Here is an 18757-nt window from a genome sequence, read left to right on the forward strand (position 1 = left end):
TGGAGAATGGCGTCTGGCAGCTGTATGCTGGACACTGGATTCTTTGAGTCTTCCAGCCCTGGGACCAATATGGATTCCTTGGTCCCAGTATACTTATCTCTATCTGACTGGATAATCTGAGACGAGAGTCCTGTCCAGTCAATCTTACTCTCCCATTAATAAAAATATTAAAACTCTCTAATCTCTCTCCTGCCTCAGTTTCTCCGGCATTACAATTTATTATAAGCTATGTCCTAAGGAGGTAACCAAGTGGTCTGAGTAGGCTTAAGCAATAGGGAGAAAGTGGATGAGGAAGTAGGAGATGGAGGGAATGGCAGGAGTTGGATCCACCAGTGAATAATTCATTGGAGTTAGAGGTCCTATAGGAAAAGGAAACATGAGAAGTTGTATGAAAAGGGATAAAGGCCAGTCCTATACCATAGTTTCTAATCTTGCTTTTACAATTAGAGATAGATGAAAATATCTTAAAATTTCCATTTCATTTCATTTTAATGAAAATATTATTTGATTGTTCCAAAGAAATTCATTAACCAAAGTTTTGAGGCACCTATCTAATTAATGTATGAAAAAAGTTATTCTCCGATTGCAAAAGGTCATATTCAAAGCTAGAACATCAATCACATCCTATCCTTTTTGTAACTTTATACCTCCTTCACACTAATCTGAATGAATGTCTATGAGATATTGTAAAATTCAAGGAATTCTTATCACAAACTTTCTCTTTACCTGCTTGTCCCTCAAACAACCCTTCCATCTCTATCTTTTTCCCTGCCCCTTTTATACTTCATTTCAATTCGAGACTCATTTCTGTTCATTAATTCTGCCTGCCCATTCCTCCTCTCCCTGCAATCTGATGTCTATATGCACCACTCCATTTAAACTGCACATCAAACTACTGCCAAATACAATGGTGCTTTCTTAGTCTTTACCCTCATTTTTGGCTCCATTATTTGATAATATTGACCAAGCTCTTGCTTTCTGACAATCTCTTTTCTCTTGATTTCCTCTGGCTTTCATGATAATGCACTCCCTTAGTTCTTCTCTTAATCTCTGACTCCTCCTTCTCTGACTCCCCTTCTATTTCAACCAATTAAATGTATGACTATCCCCAAGCTTCTGTTCCTGACTCTTCTGTCTGTACTCTCTTCCTTTGATGATTTCATTCATTTTCAAGGATTCATCTGATTCCTAAAGGTGAATGACTCCAAAATCTATATCTCTAGTCCAATATATTCTTTCTAAATCTCAATATTACCTTCTTCAACCACGCAGTAGTTCAACATCTTAAATTCAACATATTCCTGAATCAAACAGCATATTTCTCCCAAAACCTGATCTTCCTCTTAAATGACCATCTGTTAAGCAATCAATACACATTTTAAAAACACTTACTATACACCAACTACTGTGCTAAATGTTAGTTATACAAAGAAGGGAGAAAAATTGATTTGTTTTTAATTCAAGTTATGTACCATATTAGTTTTCTGTTGCAACAATAACTTTTTTGTGTGTTCTAATTTAAGCAAATTTCAATCACCGATTGTAATATGTATTTTGAATTCAGATATTTGAATCTCAAAAGCAAATATTGATTGTTCACTTTAGCATCAAGGAATTACAGCTCTCAACAGAGTAAGCCTTTTCCATCTAAACCTACTTCATGGGAGAAACCATGATTATAAAAAGCTCCTTATTCTCTTATTCCAGATTACTAAATTGAGAGAAGGAATAGCATAAGTACTGTAATATTTGGTTGGAAAAGGTATGAAGTAGCATTTTTACGTACTCCATTTTTAGTGTTTTGAAATAGTCACATTGAATAGGAAATATATCAGGTGCTTACCAGCTTCTCCTACAAAGACTTCCACAGGAGCACTAGCTGGGCTCTCCCCAATGATATTATATGCAGTCATTATCACTTCATAGCGTTTATATTTCTTCAAATCTGCAAAGTTGAAAAAAAAAAAAAGCAGGAGTAAAATATTTTAACACCTATCTCTTAGGACTATTATCTATTTTTAAAAAATATATTCCCTTTTGAACTTCTCAACACTCATTGAATGGGCAGAAATTTCTTTAGAAGTCTTTCTTGAATGCAGTAATTATGAGAATGTACATAAAATCTCAATTAGATCATTAACAGTATTGCCCTTCCTGCGACTAATCATTAATTAAGCAGCTACATTGCAGAAAAGCATCTTATTCTGTATTCAGAGACAAGTACTGCACCAGATTTTCTTTTTTCGCAGCATGCTTGGTATGTGGATTGCAAAGCATGATTTGGGCTTAGGTATACTGTTAGTTCACAATTCTAGTGAGATGTATTTAATAACAATTTATTTGATTTGACTAAATGTGAAAAAGGTGGAGCAAATAGACCAAAGGCTCCAGAGTTATTCATTACCATGTATTGTGTCTTAACCCTTATGTAGGGCTGGTTTTCAGAGGAGAAATTTGGCACTCTTAAGATCTGCAAAAATATATGTTTGTGTATACTTGTGTGTGTGTGTGTGTGTGTGTGTGTGTGCGTCTGTGCAAAATCAAATTTGACAACTTCCCTTTTTACTAAGATTACTTTATCAGTAGGTAATTGTGGGTTAAAGTCGTACATTTGTGTTGGTGCATTTGTATACAAAGGTGTGAAAATGTCATATTGCTGAACATTTTCTGTTCAGGAAGAGAATTATGCTTTCATCCTCATAGTTCCCGGCATATCATCAGCCCAATAAAGTTCAATGAGTCTGATCCCTTGATATTTTTCCAAAAATATTTACAAGAGTTCCAAATCACATCTCCAAGTCAGGTGTCCATCATCTTTAGTTTCAGATTCACACTTAAATGATATATTTGATGTCTCTGGAATTGTGTTACCTTATAAATAATATAAAGTCAAAGCAAATAACTTTCTTGTTTCAGATAGACTTGTCTTTGAGGTTCAACAATAGAGTTCATTCTAATGGTAAACTATAAAAAGTAAGGTCCAGTCAGGAGGAAAACAGCACATATTTGAGTAAAAGTGCTTTGTGTAGGGTTTGAGCTTAACTTTTTGGCCTGTTTCAGATATGTAATTCAAAAGCCTGGAGCAAGCCCTATCTAGTGAACCATCATCACTATAAAACAGTTGGCCTTTTAACTTTGTTTATTCATTTTCTAACCCAGTGCCCTTCTCTACCAAAAGCAAATTTTTTGAGTCCCTCCCTAATCCATTCCTTGCAGCTGGAAAACATCGCTATGCAAGAATTAAAGGAAAAGAAATATGATTTGGTTAAAATTCAGATGAAATTAAAAAGGGGAGGCTAACAAGTCAGATTTCTCTTATTATGAAATTAGAAAGGAGAGGTTAATAAGTCAGATTTCTCTTACTATTAAAAATCATGAAGACCTAGAAGTCATTAAATTCCTTTCCCCAATATGTTTCTGAATGTTTCTTAACTTTTATTTTATTATTATTATTATTATTAGCAAATGTTGAAAAGCAGAGAAACTATTAATTCAAACTAATTTCCACTGGGTCCATTGAGGAGGCCAATAGCACTTGCCCAGATTGTACTTTCCACAGTTACAAAGATTTTGTGCCAAAGGCAGTGTTCACTTACGTGTTAATTCATACGTTGTTAATGCAGAGCTGCTGTTCACTGTCTTGAAGCTGCTTTGGGCTATTCAGGATAAGCAAAGCAGAAAGCTAGTTACCATGCAGGGAAATAGTTATTTTAAATGATGTACAGCAGAGAGAGAGGGAAATGATGCAAACCCCAAACAGACCTAGTTCTAGCTTTAGCGTTGTAACTCGAAGGGCGATAAAATCCACACTGCCTCCCATAACACATCAAATCATCCCATTCGCCAGGGATTACTGCATTCCTACATAATATAGAAAGCCATGCAAATACTCGATGTGGGGGAAATGTGTTTATTCCTTTGATTAAATGGAACAAATTAGTATTTGACACGATGTAGCATGGAGCCACTAGAAGAATTCAAAGCCATTTCTGTCGAGGAAATTACTTTTCCAATTACTGTGTGGTGTGCATCATTTTCAGTCTGCTCATGCTGAAGAGCAAGGCTCTTCCAATCCTATCCTATCCTAAAAAGATGAGACAACCTGAAAACTGAAGGACTTCTGAAATAATGGATTTCTAAAATATAAGCAAAATGATTCAGAACCCATGCTTGAGGATGGAGCATCTCTAATATCAACAATGCACTCTTAGATTAAAAAAAGAGAAAATACCAACACCCACACAAAAGCACACACTCATAACGCAACAAAAATCTAACAATAACAAAACAAACCCAGGAAAATCATCATTGCATATTAGTAATCAGAAAGGGACAGCTAAGGGATATGTCAATATTTCTTTGTGCAGGCAGATGAAGTCTGTCTAAAAACAATCATTTCCCTTCATCAAATATCCTTCCCAAATTATAACTGGATTAGCTGATCCTGCATCATTGGTACTAAGCCAACTTTAAACCACAGCAGTGAAACATGAAAAGAAGGAAAACAGCTGCAATTTAAGCAAGTGGGCCTCTGTTTTTACAGATTATTTGGAGGAAAAGAACCTGGTCTAAATCAAAGGTTACCACCAGATGAGTTATTGGGAAGCAAGGGGCATGAAAGAAATATAACAAATGGTTCTCGGTAAATAACCCAAGACAATGGAAGATAGTAGGGAGCAATATAATGTACCATCCAAAAAATAAAAATGTGGCATCCTTGTTTTCCCATTGTATTAGAAGGTCATAGTTGTTGTTGCTATTGTTCTGTTGGGTCTGACTCAATTGTAAGGCTATTTTGAGTTTCCTTGGCAATAATACTATAATGGTTTCCTTTTCCAACTAATTTTACAGCTGAGGGAACTGAAACAAACAAGATTAAGTGACTTGCCTAGAGTAACATAGTAAGTGTACAAGGCTGAATTTAAACTCAGTTCTTTCTTACTCTGAGGCTGGCATTTTATCTCCTCAGCCACCTCCCTGTCCTAATGTCATGGGGGGTATGGCTACTGTTTATAACATTATTCCCAGAACAAGAAATTTTTTAAAAATACCACCAAACTTTCCCTAAATTAAGGATGAGATGAGAAAGAAGCAGACCTTTCAAGTTGTTCAAGTCTCTGGTATCGTGTCATATTTATCACATCCAATCAACATTGTGTCTAAGCAGAATTGAGATTGATCAAATGGCATGTCAATGATTAGGGCTTATCTTTAATTCCAAATGGTTATAATTCACCAGCAACTCCTCTGAACTCTACCTAGAGGTGTTTTAAATGTATCTGACTAGTCATTAGGCCCTATATAAATACAGAATTTTGGTCAGAAGGGAAAGAATACTCACGTGTGAGTTCTGCTCTTAGAGCTGAGGGATTTTTGACAGTCTTGGATTCTGTTCCTGGTCCAGCTTCATACTCCAGCTCCCGATAATAGATTCGGTATCCCACAAGAAGGCCATTCAGACTCTCATCCCTTGGTGGCTGCAAAAAAGGTCAAATTTACTTAATGAAGGATGGGAATTAAAAAAAAAAAAAAATGAGTGGCCTTCTGTTACTGATCTCAATGTAAATTAGACAAGAGTGATGACAGAATGTGAAGGTACACCTGACTAGATAATATAACAGCATAAATGAATAAGAAAAAATTAGATTTCTTATAAAACAAGACTTAGTGGGACATAGTGACTAATTTATGGGCTATGATGTTATTGTGCAAGCTTTTTAGAGCACTGAATTTCTTAATTCGGCAAGATATTTGTCTTCTCATGTGTATGTGTGTGCCCACACATGTGCAATTTTAATCATTTAACTAATCCAGAAAATAAGGAAATAAAAATATTAAATTCCATCCAACAAATAGAAGACAGAGAAGAATTCAAAACATAGTAGCTCTTGGGCTATTAGGTTAGTAGGTACTGGAAATAACAAACTACAAAAACACAAGGGTCATTGGCCTGAGTCTGGAGTATAAATCAAGATCTTGATAATCTAATTGGAAGGTATTTTTCTATCTAGTCAGATTATCTCCATTTTTTTTAAATTTAAGAACCACATCTGTTTTTATTTGGTTTCATTTTATACAGAAAATTACAGTGGGTAAGTAGATGCTTAATAAATTATAAGAACTTAATTTTATAGGGTAGAAGTAATCACTGTTTCCCAACAAATAATTCTACCTACAGCATACGTGTCTGTCTATTTGGTATCTCTCAGTGATTTCTTATATATCTTTATTAATTCCCCTAATTTCTTTTAGTATTTGCTTTTAAAATTAGTGAATCAATAAACATTTAATAAACACATACTAGGGATGTGGATCCAAGATTATGGAATAAAGTCAGAGACTCACCTGAACTCTCTCCCACACCTCTCCAAAAACCTTTAAATATTGACTCTAAACAAATTCTAGTATCAGAAGACCAAAAAGACAAAATAAAACAATTTTCCAGCCCAGGACAATGTAGAATGATGGCAAGAAAGATCTGTTGCACCAAAATGAGAGGGAAGTGCAGTCAAGCAGAAATGCAGTCCAGTCCCCAGAAAACCAGTTTCAGGCTTCTGAGCAGCTGAATCAGTAGCAACAGTGGAGGTTTCCAGACCTCTCAGCCCACAGACACCAAAGACAATTTAGAAAGTCAGCAAGAAAGTTCTTTCATGTCTGAATGAGAATTCCAGTCCCAGCAACAGAAATAGGAATTGGGATAGAAATAGGAATGGGCCTTGGGAGCTACTGAATCAGCAGCAGCAGTAGCTGCTTTTTTGGAACCCTCAGCCCACAAATGACAAGAGGGTTGAACTTGTTAGAGGGAGATGACTGGTCTTTTTTGCTAGCCCTAAGGTTAGACTCTATTGTTTTGTCCACACTCATATTTGTCCACACACAGTCCTGGATGGCAGTCCTAGGGTGAGGAGGAGCACTAGTACACCCTAGCTTGCAGCCATAGTGGAAGGGAACCTGCTTCACAGTTCCGGATTAGAAAGAGTGCTTGTGGTCACTCACTGGTCAAAGCACAGGTCAAGAGAATAACAGTAAACACCTCTCTTTAGATCATATCATCTTAAAAGAATGAAAATTTATAGGCCCCTAGAAGTATCTCTGAAAATAGTTCCACAAAACCCTTAAAATTTGGGACAATGAACCCTCTATCTTAGAAGTGAAGCCTTACTTTAATAGAGTTAAAAATTATTAGACTGGGAAAATGAGCAAACAATAGAAACAAATTCTGACCATAGTAAGTTACTATAGTGGCAAGGAAGATTAAAACACACACAGAAGAAAGTAACAAAGTCAAAGCTCTACATCCAAATCCTTCAAGAAAAATTGGTCTTGGGCCAGAGAAAAGCTCAAAAAGGATTTTGAAATTCAAATAAGAGAGTTAGAGAAATTAAGAAAAGAAATGAGAGTAATGTAAAAGAATCATGAAAAATGAGTCAATACACACACACACACACACACACACACACACACACACACCCCTAGACTGAAGAAAATAACATCTTACAAAATAGAGTAGGCCAAATGGTAAGAGAAGTACAAAAAGCCAATTAGCAGAAGAATGCCTTAAAAAGAAGAACTGGCCAAATGGAAAGTGAGGTACAAAAACTCCCCAAAGATAAAATTCTTTAAAAAGTAGAATTGGGGGCTAGCTATATGACACAGTGCATAGTACTCTGATCTTGGAGTCAGGATGATCTGACTCAAATCTGGCCTCAGATACTTAATACTTAAATAGCTGTGTGATTCTGAACAAGTCACTTAACCCTAATTGCCCCATTTAAAAAAAAAAAATTACAGTGGAATTGGACAAATGTAAAAGGAGATAAAAAAAAATTCACTAAAATATTTTTTTAAAATTAGAATTGAGCAAATAGAAGCTAAAAGAAATCAAGAAACAATAAAACAAAACTCAAAAAATGAAATAGAAGACAATATGAAATATCACACTGGAAAAACAATTGCCCTGGAAAATAGAACCAGAAAAGATAATTTTAAAATTATTGGATTACCTGAAAGCCATAACCAAAAAAAGAGCCCAGGAATCATCTTTCTTTTTTTTTTTTTAAATTTTATTTTATTTAATAATAACTTTATATTGACAGATCCATGCCAGGGTAATTTTTTACATTATCCCTTGCACTCACTTCTGTTTTGATTTTTCCCCTCCCCTAGATGGCAAGCAGTCCTATATATGTTAGATATGTTGCAGTATATCCTAGATACAATATATGTGTGCAGAACCGAACAGTTCTCTTGTTGCACAGGGAGAATTGGATTCAGAAAGTAAAAATAACCCAGGAAGAAAATAAAAAATGCAAATAGTTCATATTCGTTTCCCAGTATTCTTTCTTTGGATGTAGCTGCTTCTGTCCATCATTTATCCATTGAAACTCAGTTAGGTCTCTTTGTCAAAGAAATCCACTTCCATCAGAATACATCCTCATACAATATCGTTGTTGAAGTGTATAATGATCTCCTGGTTCTGCTCATCTCACTTAGCATCAGTCCATGTAGGTCTCTCCAAGCCTCTCTGTATTCATCCTGCTGGTCATTCCTTATAGAACAATAATATTCCATAACATTCATATACCACAATTTACCCAGCCATTCTCCAAATGATGGGCATCCATTCATTTTCCAGTTTCTAGCCACTACAAACAGGGCTGCCACAAACATTTTGGCACATACAGGTCCCTTTCCCTTCTTTAGTATTTCTTTGGGATATAAGCCCAATAGAAACACTGCTGAATCAAAGGGTATGCACAATTTGATAATTTTTTGGGCATAATTCCAGATTGCTCTCCAGAATGGTTGGATTCGTTCACAACTCCACCAACAATGCATTAGTGTCCCAGTTTTCCTGCATCCCGTCCAACATTCATCATTATTTTTTCCTGTCATCTTAGCCAATCTGACAGGTGTGTAGTGGTATCTCAGAGTTGTCTTAATTTGCATTTCTCTGATCAATAATGATTTGGAACACTCTTTCATATGAGTGGTAATAGTTTCAATTTCATCCTCTGAAAATTGTTTGTTCATATCCTTTGACCATTTATCAATTGGAGAATGGCTTGATTTCTTATAAATTTGAGTCAGTTCCCTATATATTTTGGAAATGAGGCCTTTATCAGAACCTTTAACTATAAAGATGTTTTCCCAGTTTGTTGCTTCCCTTCTAATCTTGTTTGCATTAGTTTTGTTTGTACAAAGGCTTTTTAATTTGATATAATCAACATTTTCTATTTTGTGATCAGTAATGGTCTCTAGTTCATCTTTGGTCACAAATTTCTTTTTCCTCCACAAGTCTGAGAGATAAACTATCCTATGTTCCTCTAATTTGTTTATAATCTCATTCTTTATGCCTAGGTCATGGAGCCATTTTGATCTTATCTTGGTATATGATGTTAAGTGTGGGTCCATGCCTAATTTCTGCCATACTAATTTCCAGTTATCCCAGCAGTTTTTATCAAATAATGAATTCTTATCCCAAAAGTTAGGATCTTTGGGTTTGTCAAACACTAGATTGCTATAGTTGACTATTCTGTCTTGTGAACCTAACCTTTTCCACTGATCAACTAATCTATTTCTTAGCCAATACCAAATGGTTTTGGTGACTGCTGCTTTATAATATAATTTTAGATCGGGTACAGCTAGACCACCTTCATTTGATTTTTTTTCATTAATTCCCTTGAGATTCTCGACTTTTTATTGTTCCATATGAATTTTGTTGTTATTTTTTCTAGAGCATTAAAATATTTTCTTGGAAGTCTGATTGGTCCAGGAATCATCTTTCAAGAAATTATCAAGGAACACTGTCCTGACAGTCTAGAACCAAAGATTAAAATAGAAACTGAAAGAATCTACTCTTCTAAAAGAGATTCCAAATTGAAAACTCCTAGGAATATTATAGCCAAATTGCAGAGGTCCCAAGTCAAGGATAAAATAATACAAACAGCCAGAAAGAAACAATTCAAGTATCATGGAGCCTCAGTCAGAATAATACAAGATTTAGCAGCTTCTACATTTAAGGTTTGGAGGGCTTGGAATATGATATCCTGGAAGGCAAAGGAATTGGAATTACAGTTAAAAAAAAAAAAAATCGCCTACCCAGCCAAACTGAATGTAATTCTTCAGTGGAAAAAAATGGCATTCAGTGAAACAGAGGGCTTTCAAGCATTCTTGATGAAAAGATTAGAGCTGAATAGAAAATTAGACTTTCAAATAAAAGACTGAAGAGAAGAATAAAAAGGTAAACAGGAAAGGGAAATCATACGGCACTTAATAATGTTAAATTGTTTATATTCCTAGTTTGTAACTCCTAAGAAGTTTCTTATTATAAGGGCAGTTAGAAGGCATTCTATATCTCCTATTAGAGGAGACATAGGGCACAGGTATGAGCTGAATATAAAGGGATGACATCTGAAAAAAATAAAAATAAAGAGTGAAAAATATAGTGGAAGAAAAGAAAAGGGAGAGGGAGGATAAGATAAAAGCAAGAAAAAGCTTTTACAGTGGAGGGAAAAAGAGGGCAGGTAAAGATAAAGAGGGCAGTGAACCTTACTTTTATCAGAATTGAGTCAAAGAGGGAATAACATACTCAATTGACTATAGAAATCTATCTTACTCTATAGAAAAGTAGAAAACTGAAAGAGGATGAAAGGGAGGTGATAGAAAGAAAGGCAGACTAGGGAAGGAGATAATCAGAAGCAAAACACTTTTGAGGAGGGACAAAGTAAAAGGAGAAAGAGAATAGAATAACATGAGTTGGCGGCAATATAGGAGGTACAGTTAACAATAAGTAGGAAAAAATTCTGAAGCAAATCTCCCTGTTAAAGGCCTTATTTCTCAAACATACAGAGAACAGAGTCAAATTTATAAAAATAAGAGCCATTCCCCAACTTATAAATGATCAAAAGATATGAAGTTTTCAGATGAAGTAATCAAAGCTGTCTATAGCCATATGAAAAAAATGTTTTAACTCACTATTGACTGGAGGATTGCAAATTAAAACAATTCTGAGGTAGTACCATGAGGTACTGGATTGGCTAAAGGAGCAGAAAAGAAAAATGATAAATGTTGAAGAAGATATGGAGAAAATGTGACACTAATGTACTATCGGTAGAGTTGAGAATTGATTCAACAATTATGTAGAGCAATTTGAAACTATACCAAAGAGCTATAAAATCCTTTGACTTAGCAATACAACTATTAGGTCTATATCCCAAAAGAGATTAAAAAAAAAAAAAGGAAATGTACTTTTAAGTATGAAAATATAACTGCTCTTTTCTTGGAGCAAAGAACTGGAAATTAAGAGGAGGCCCATCAAATACCAAATCAAATTATGGTATATAATATATGATGGAATACTATTGTGCTATGAGAAATGATGAGCAGGATGCTCTCAGAAAAAGATGGAAAGACTTCCATGAGTTGATACAAAGTGAAATGTACCATGTACAAGGTCACAACAATACAATAAGATAGATAGCTGTGAATGACTTAGGTATGATCAGCAATATAGTGATCTAAGACAGCTCTGAAGAATTTATAATAAAAAGTACTATCCACTCCCAGAGAAAGAATTGATGATATCTCACTACAGATTGAAGCATACTTTTTTTTTTTTAATTATTTTTCTTGAGGGATTTTTTGGGGGATGGGAGTTCTATGTTTTTTTTTTTTTTTTTAATAACATGACTATTCTGAAAATGTTTTGCATGACAATACATATATAACCTAAATTGAATTGCTTACCTTCTCAATGAGGGAGAGTAGGGGAGGAAGAAGGGACAAAATTTGGAACTCAAAATTTTAAAAATAAATGTTGAAAATTGTTATTACATGAAACTGGGGTAAAATAAAATATTAAATAAAAATTTTAAAATAAGACCTACTATGTGACAGGGACTGTAGTAAGTGATATACAGAGCAACTCAAAAGACAATGAATTTTTTCTGTCTATATAGATGCTAGAAATTAAAAGTTTTTTGGAAAACATTCTAAAACATTGTGCTACCTTGCTTTACCACATATTAAGCTCGTTACTCTCTGCCTTAATCAGATTCCTTTCCTTCTAATTAGTTATTGCTTGCCCATCCTCCATGGCCTACTTCAAGTCCTGTCACTTCCATGACCTTTTCCCATCTACTCCAGCTCACAGTGAGTATTTCTTTCTTTTGTATATTCATTCATATATATCATGAAATCAATACCTTATGTTTTTGGAGGCAGTTATGATACAGTATTCTATTGAACCTTGAATTTGGAGATCAGAAGGACCACTTGATATTGTGTGAATTTGAGCAAGTCACTTTAGCACTGTGACTCTCAGTTTGTGATAGCAAAATATTAGAAACTAAAAAGATGTCCATCAATTGAGGAATGATTGAATAAATCATGGTGTCTGAATGTGATGGATGTGCTATTGTGCTGTAAGAAATGCATTCTGAAATAAGCAAAACTCTTAGAAGAACAACTTATAACATCATTATTATAAAAATAATCAGTTTTTAGGACTTTTATAATCTGATGAATAATAAAATGAGTAGATCTAGGAGGCAAATGTATTTAACAACAATAATACTATAAAAATAGACAATAATAGAAGCTTTTTCAACTATGATCAATACAATGACCATTCATGATTCTGGAGGACCAATAATGAAACAGATTAAACATGGCAGAAGGGGGATGGATTAAGATACAGGAGTATATGTATTCACACATTTGTATATATGCATTCAAACATATATATTACATATGTGTATGTATATATATATGTATATATATATATATATGTTTACATGACTTTTGTATATAGACAGTCATTGAGGGAATTAGTGTTGCTTGATTATGCATATTTACTATAATTTTTTCTTTTCTTTTTTTAATGAGGTGAAAATAGGAAGTAGAGAAAATAGATTTCTTTTAGTTTTTAAAAAGAGAGGGGTATAAGGGATGTTACAAATGTAAAATATTGCATGTACTTTCAGATGAATTCATCATTAGTTTTACTTTGTTATAAGAAAATTTTCATGTAGTGGGTGTAATATGTAAGAGTTTGTAATAGAAAAGACAAAACACTTCAACAAAACTTTTTTTTTTTTTTTTTTTTAATGAGGAACTGGACTAAGTGATCTCTGAGATCTATTCTACTTCAAATTTCTATGATGGGATGAAGGTTCATGGTATTTTAGCAAAGTTGACCCATGACTGGTTTGGGAAAAGTGACTGAATGAATAGCAACAATAATAATAATGAAAATAAACATTTACAAAGTGTTTTAAGATATGCAACATGATTGACAAATATTAACTCAGTTTATCCTCATAACAACCCTGAATATAATTGCTATTATTATCCCCATTTTACAGATAAGGAAACTAAGGCAAACATACATTTAAGTGACTTCCCCAGGGTCACAAAGTTTTAAAAAGTCTGAAGTAGGATTTGAATTCACATCCTCCTGATTTCAAACCAATTCCTAAACACAGTACCATTTAGGCTCTAATGAATATTTATTGAACATCAGCAATGAACAAAGCACTAATAGCAATGTCTCTGTTCTTTGGGATTAATTGCTAAGGAACTAACACTTGACTACAAATAATTGTAATGTAAGACAAAATAAGGTAAATGCTATATCATTGGTACAACATGACTTGGAATTGTCAAATTTAAACACCATTTAAGATTTTCTTTATACCACTCAACTTGTTTGCATCCTTGCCCAGGATGATATAGAAAGCAGAGGTGCAAACTGAAATTAGAACTTTTGATTACAAATCCAAAACTATTTCCATTGAATCATGCTAGCTCCAGAGATTATAGAAAACAGAGAGGCCTTCATGTTAGGTGACATGCACAGAATGAGAAGAATTTTTTGAATGGTAGAATTGAATGGTGAAAGTGTGCAGAGAATGGCAGAAGTTGGAGAGTTCCAGGTATATTTGGGAAATGGTGAATAGACCAGATTTGGCGGGAACATGAGGAATATTTAGAATAATGAGAAAGAAGACTAAAAAAAAGATGAGCATTGGATTATACAGACCTTAAATGTCAGTCAGGTTAAGGGAGGTTTGAATCACTGTCTGGTAGGCCCCAGATACCTCTAAAAAATCCCAGGTCAAAAAAAATAAATAAATAAACCATTGGTCCTTAGAATTAGGGGTGAGTTAGAGATATGTGAGCTCTTTGTAGCAATGCCAAGTAGTAATGCCAGTGTCCCCCAAATGAAATCAGTGGATTTAACCAGAAATAAAACTGCTTCACAGGAAGGCCAAATGGCCATTAAACTCAAAGCATTCTACTTCCAGAAACAGTTGCAGTCTCCTAGAAGCTCTGATTCAGAAGAATGCTGATTATGTACATATCATAGGCTCCAAGCTTAAAGTTCAGCCTTAAAAGATCTAGTCCAGAGGGGTCATACTAGAAGCCTGGACAGCCCATGACATTATCAGAGTAAAATGCAATTGAGAAATATCTAACAAAATGAATAAAAATATACTAAAATAGATGCATTAGATAATATTATAATAGATAATGTTAAGTAGGTATATAATGTTATAATGTAAATAAACATAACATGTAATGTATAATAGATAATGCTAAGTAGCTATAGATATATAGATGTTATAATTATAATAAAATATAAATAATAACATATAATGTTATAATTATAATATAATAGGTATAAATATAATATGTAATAATGTATAATAATGTTAAGTAGATTATATATATTTTAATTATAATATGCATGTATACAAATGTATACATTTGTAAATGTATAATGTATATTATGGAAAAATGTATACTAGTTATAATAGATAACTTTAAGTAGATACATAGATTTATAATGTGTATAAGTATAATATGTCATAATGTATAATAATGTTATAATTAGATAATGATATATTTTAAAACTAAGTTAATATGTGACCTACTAGGAACCATAGTGTGGATTGGTGATCCCTATTTTTGTTTGAGTTTGATGCTATTATTCTAATTTAACTTTTTCATTAAACATGTGGAAACAAGCTCATACAAGTATTAAATGCCAGAGCTGAGATCTCAGTCCAGGTCCTCTGATTCCAAATCAGTGATCTTTAACTTATAAGTGATTTTTAGTGAAGTTATGTGCTTGACAGATTTTTTTAAATTTTTTTATGGATCATTGAAATCACATTTTTAAAAAATGATATATCTTTATCAATGTTAAAAATTGAAAACAACTTTTAAAAAATACATGAGGCAGCTAGGATGGAGCATTGGGCTTGGAATCTGGAAGACCTGAATTCTTGGTCACCTATGTGACCCTTGGCAAATTACCTAACTCTGCCTCTATTTCCTTATCTATAAAATGAGCTAGAGAAGGAAATGGCAAACTATATCAGTATATTTGGATAATAAAGATATACATATTTTTACTATAAAGGTCTGAGGAGTTTTTCCACATATAGCCATTAGATAGGTATTATTTCACATTAACTTTCTTTCTCTTAACAAAGGCTCCACCAAAAATATTTTTGTCCTAGCCTGAGGCAGAGTGTGGTAAGTGGGGTGAAAATCCTATTAAAACTATGTCTAAACTTATACTGTATTAGCAACTATCTCCTTGGTATATTACCTGAATTAAAGAGGTAAGGGCAAGAATAAAGAAACTGGGAAGATCAAGGACTTAAAAAATAGGTCTGTTAAGTAATAGTGCAGCAATCTAACCTGAGGGTCCATCTTCAAAGCTCTCTCATTGTTCCAGATTACATATGCTACTTCTCAGTAGCACTTCAGTATCAGCAGAAAAAGTCTTCAGGAAGCCCTCAGGATTGCCTCAACATAGACTCAGAGGCCTAAAATGTGATTACACTCAATGACTTTATTTTTTTTTCCTGAAGTGACTCACTTCACCACAGAAAGGACTAGATTTTATAGGATGTTTGGATTAAAATGCTTTTTCTGGGGATAAATTGTTATTGCAACAGAAGAACAGCCAAAAAAAAAATTTTTTTTTTTTCTGTTAAGTCATCTCACACAAATCTTGATGCTGAAAATTAAAGGTATATAGGAGATCCCAGAGGAATCAGGATGGTACATTACAGAAGACTTCTACTTTGGGAGGGCCACAATAGACTTCATAGGTATGAGACAGAAAAGCAACCAGGTATTATGGTTATATCACATGCATACTTTTTATTAGCTACAAGACTCCCATTATGTAAGAAAATATGCTGACTAATTTTTACTGACATGAAAGAGAAATATGAAAGAGCACTATTATTTCACTGAATATTGCCCAGATGGATATTTTCATTGTTGTAAAGCATGGGATAAACCAGGAATGGGCCTCCTATTTTTAGGATAAGGAGAGGAGCGATGACAAAATGAGATTATAAGGAAGGACAAGAAGACAAAACAATCCAATTTCTATTTTGTTTCTGTTTTCCTTATGTAGAATATTGATCTTCAGCCAGGGGAACACAGAATTAAAATGGTTAACAGAAAACTGAAGCCCAAGATAAATGAAGAAATGGTAAGAAGGTACCTAATGCTCCCAATGAGCTTGTTTCCATGCCTAGGTTAACCAAATTTCTCAGTACTAATGAAAATGGTTGTGCCCACTAAGTGCTATCAGAGACTTTAATAAGCCAGAGAGAATAAGAAAACAGTTGGCATTGAAGATGAGAAAATATTTCAGTTTTCCAAAAGGACAGATTTTAACAAGGGAGATTTTTAAAAAATCAACAACTACAGCCTGTAAAGTTATAAAATTCTCAATTATATTAGTAAAAGTGTAATTTGTGAACAAATAAAAGAAAACAGGGATCACTAAGAGCCAGCATAGATTCATCAAGAACGAAATCATGCCATTTTCTCTCCTGATATACTATATACTCATATACTAAACTGGGAGAGAAAAGGAATGCCTTAGGCACAGTACACCTATATGACAACAGGGCATTTTTACACATTTCACAAAATCCCTCACAGCAGCCTTGTACACAATAAATGAGAGACTAGCCAAGAGAAAGTGTAGTTGTCTGGCTTTGGAACTGATCTGAAAGATCAGATTCAATGTAGCTCAGGCTATGGCTATGGGGGTAGGAAATGGTCTTGAGTGCTTTTGGCTTTATTTTGCTCATTTATATTAATGACTTAGGTGAAAGTATGTTGCTGGTCAGTTTTTTCAGTTATATCCAGCTCTGCATGATCATAACTGGGGCTTTCTGGCCAAAGATACTGAAGTGGCTTGTCATTTTCTTCTCCAGGTCATTTTATAGATGAGAAAATAAAGGCAAACAGGGCTAAATGACTTGCCAGGAATCACACAGTGTCTGAGACCAGATTTGAACTCAGGTTTTCTTGACTCCAGGCCTGGTTCTCTGTCCACCTGATGTACTACTTAGCTGCCACAGATGAAAGTACAGATGATATGCTTATCAAATTTTTATCTGACACAACTCTGGGATAGTTAACTGACAATTTGGATGACAAAATTGGGAATCAAAAATGTCATTACAGCCTAGAATGATTGACTGAAGATAACACAATGAAATTTAATAAGGATAAACAGAAAGTTTTAACTCAAGCTCAGAAAATCAACTGCCTAAGTATAGAAAAGTGGTAGTTCATATGAAAAAGATCTGAAGATCTCAGTGGAGTATAAATTCTATATGACTCAGCATATGTAGTAGCAGTCATCCAAGTTAATATGATTTTAGGTTTCAATAAAAGATATATTTTCCAGATTGAAGAGGTGATAGTCCCAAGGTACTCTGGTCCTATGGCATCTGGATTATGTTATCTATTCTGAATACCACATTCTAAAAGGGATATCAACAAGGGGGCACATGTTTAAAGGAGGATGATCATGATGACTCCTAACTATGTTACACTAGGACCGGTTCATAGGAGCAAAGTTCCATCCCTTGAAAAGGAGTTCCCATGCAATCTAATATAGTCCAATCATTTTGGAGGTGAGAAAACTGAGACCCAGGGAAAATAAGTGACAGGGATAGGTTCAGAAAGAAAAATGAGAGATGGACTTTGCATCTCAATCTATTGGTTCAATAGTTAGTTCTCTTTTACCAGAAAGAACAGAATATATTTGGAGCAGCTAGGTGGTGCAATGGATAGAGCACCAGTCCTAGAGTCAGGAAGACCTGAGTTCAAATCTGGCCTCAGACACTTAATACTCCCTAGCTGTGTGACTCTAGATAAACCATATAATCCTAATTATCTTGCAAGAAAAAAAAAAGAAAATAAAATATTTAACATGGGAAAGAAAAAACTTCTAGGGAAGGATAGCTGTCTCAAGTTACCAAAGAGTTACCATGTGGAAAAGGAATTGACCCTGTTTTGTTTGGGTTTAGAAAGCAGAGTGAGGAACAATGGGTAGAATTTCCTGGGAGAGAGATTTTATTCGAAGTAAAGAACTACTTCCTAATGCTCAAAGTATCCAAAAATGGAATGGGATGTTTCAGGAGATAGTGAATTCCCCATCAGTAGAAATTTTCAAGCATAGATGAGCAGTTGTCAGTGATACTATAGACATGATTTGGACAGGAGGGGGACTAGATAACCTTCCAAGTTCCTTCTAATTCTGCAGTTCTGTGAGTCTATGAAAAATACCATCTTTAATAATAACTGGTATTAGAATAAATATTTCATATCTTCATGATTATTTTATAAATGTAAAGCCATCTCATGTACATTATCTCATCTGAGCCCTTATAATAACTGTAGAAGGAAGGAAGGATAACTATTA

At 34.2% G+C, this 18757-nt stretch overlaps 1 protein-coding gene across 1 annotated transcript in view; it reads right to left on the reverse strand.

Annotated features, from left to right (window-relative positions):
• Window positions 1-18757, reverse strand: part of SDK1 (sidekick cell adhesion molecule 1) — a 400458-nt gene that overhangs the window by 127935 nt on the left and 253766 nt on the right. The window contains exons 28-30 of the mRNA XM_052000079.1: window positions 5342-5477; window positions 3597-3656; window positions 1844-1945 (exon numbers count right to left, since the gene is read on the reverse strand). Of these exons, the coding sequence (XP_051856039.1) occupies window positions 1844-1945; window positions 3597-3656; window positions 5342-5477 (298 nt within the window). The remainder of the gene's footprint in view (window positions 1-1843; window positions 1946-3596; window positions 3657-5341; window positions 5478-18757) is intronic.

This window comes from Antechinus flavipes, chromosome 1 (genome assembly GCF_016432865.1).
Source record: "Antechinus flavipes isolate AdamAnt ecotype Samford, QLD, Australia chromosome 1, AdamAnt_v2, whole genome shotgun sequence".
Classification (NCBI taxonomy): domain Eukaryota; kingdom Metazoa; phylum Chordata; class Mammalia; order Dasyuromorphia; family Dasyuridae; genus Antechinus; species Antechinus flavipes.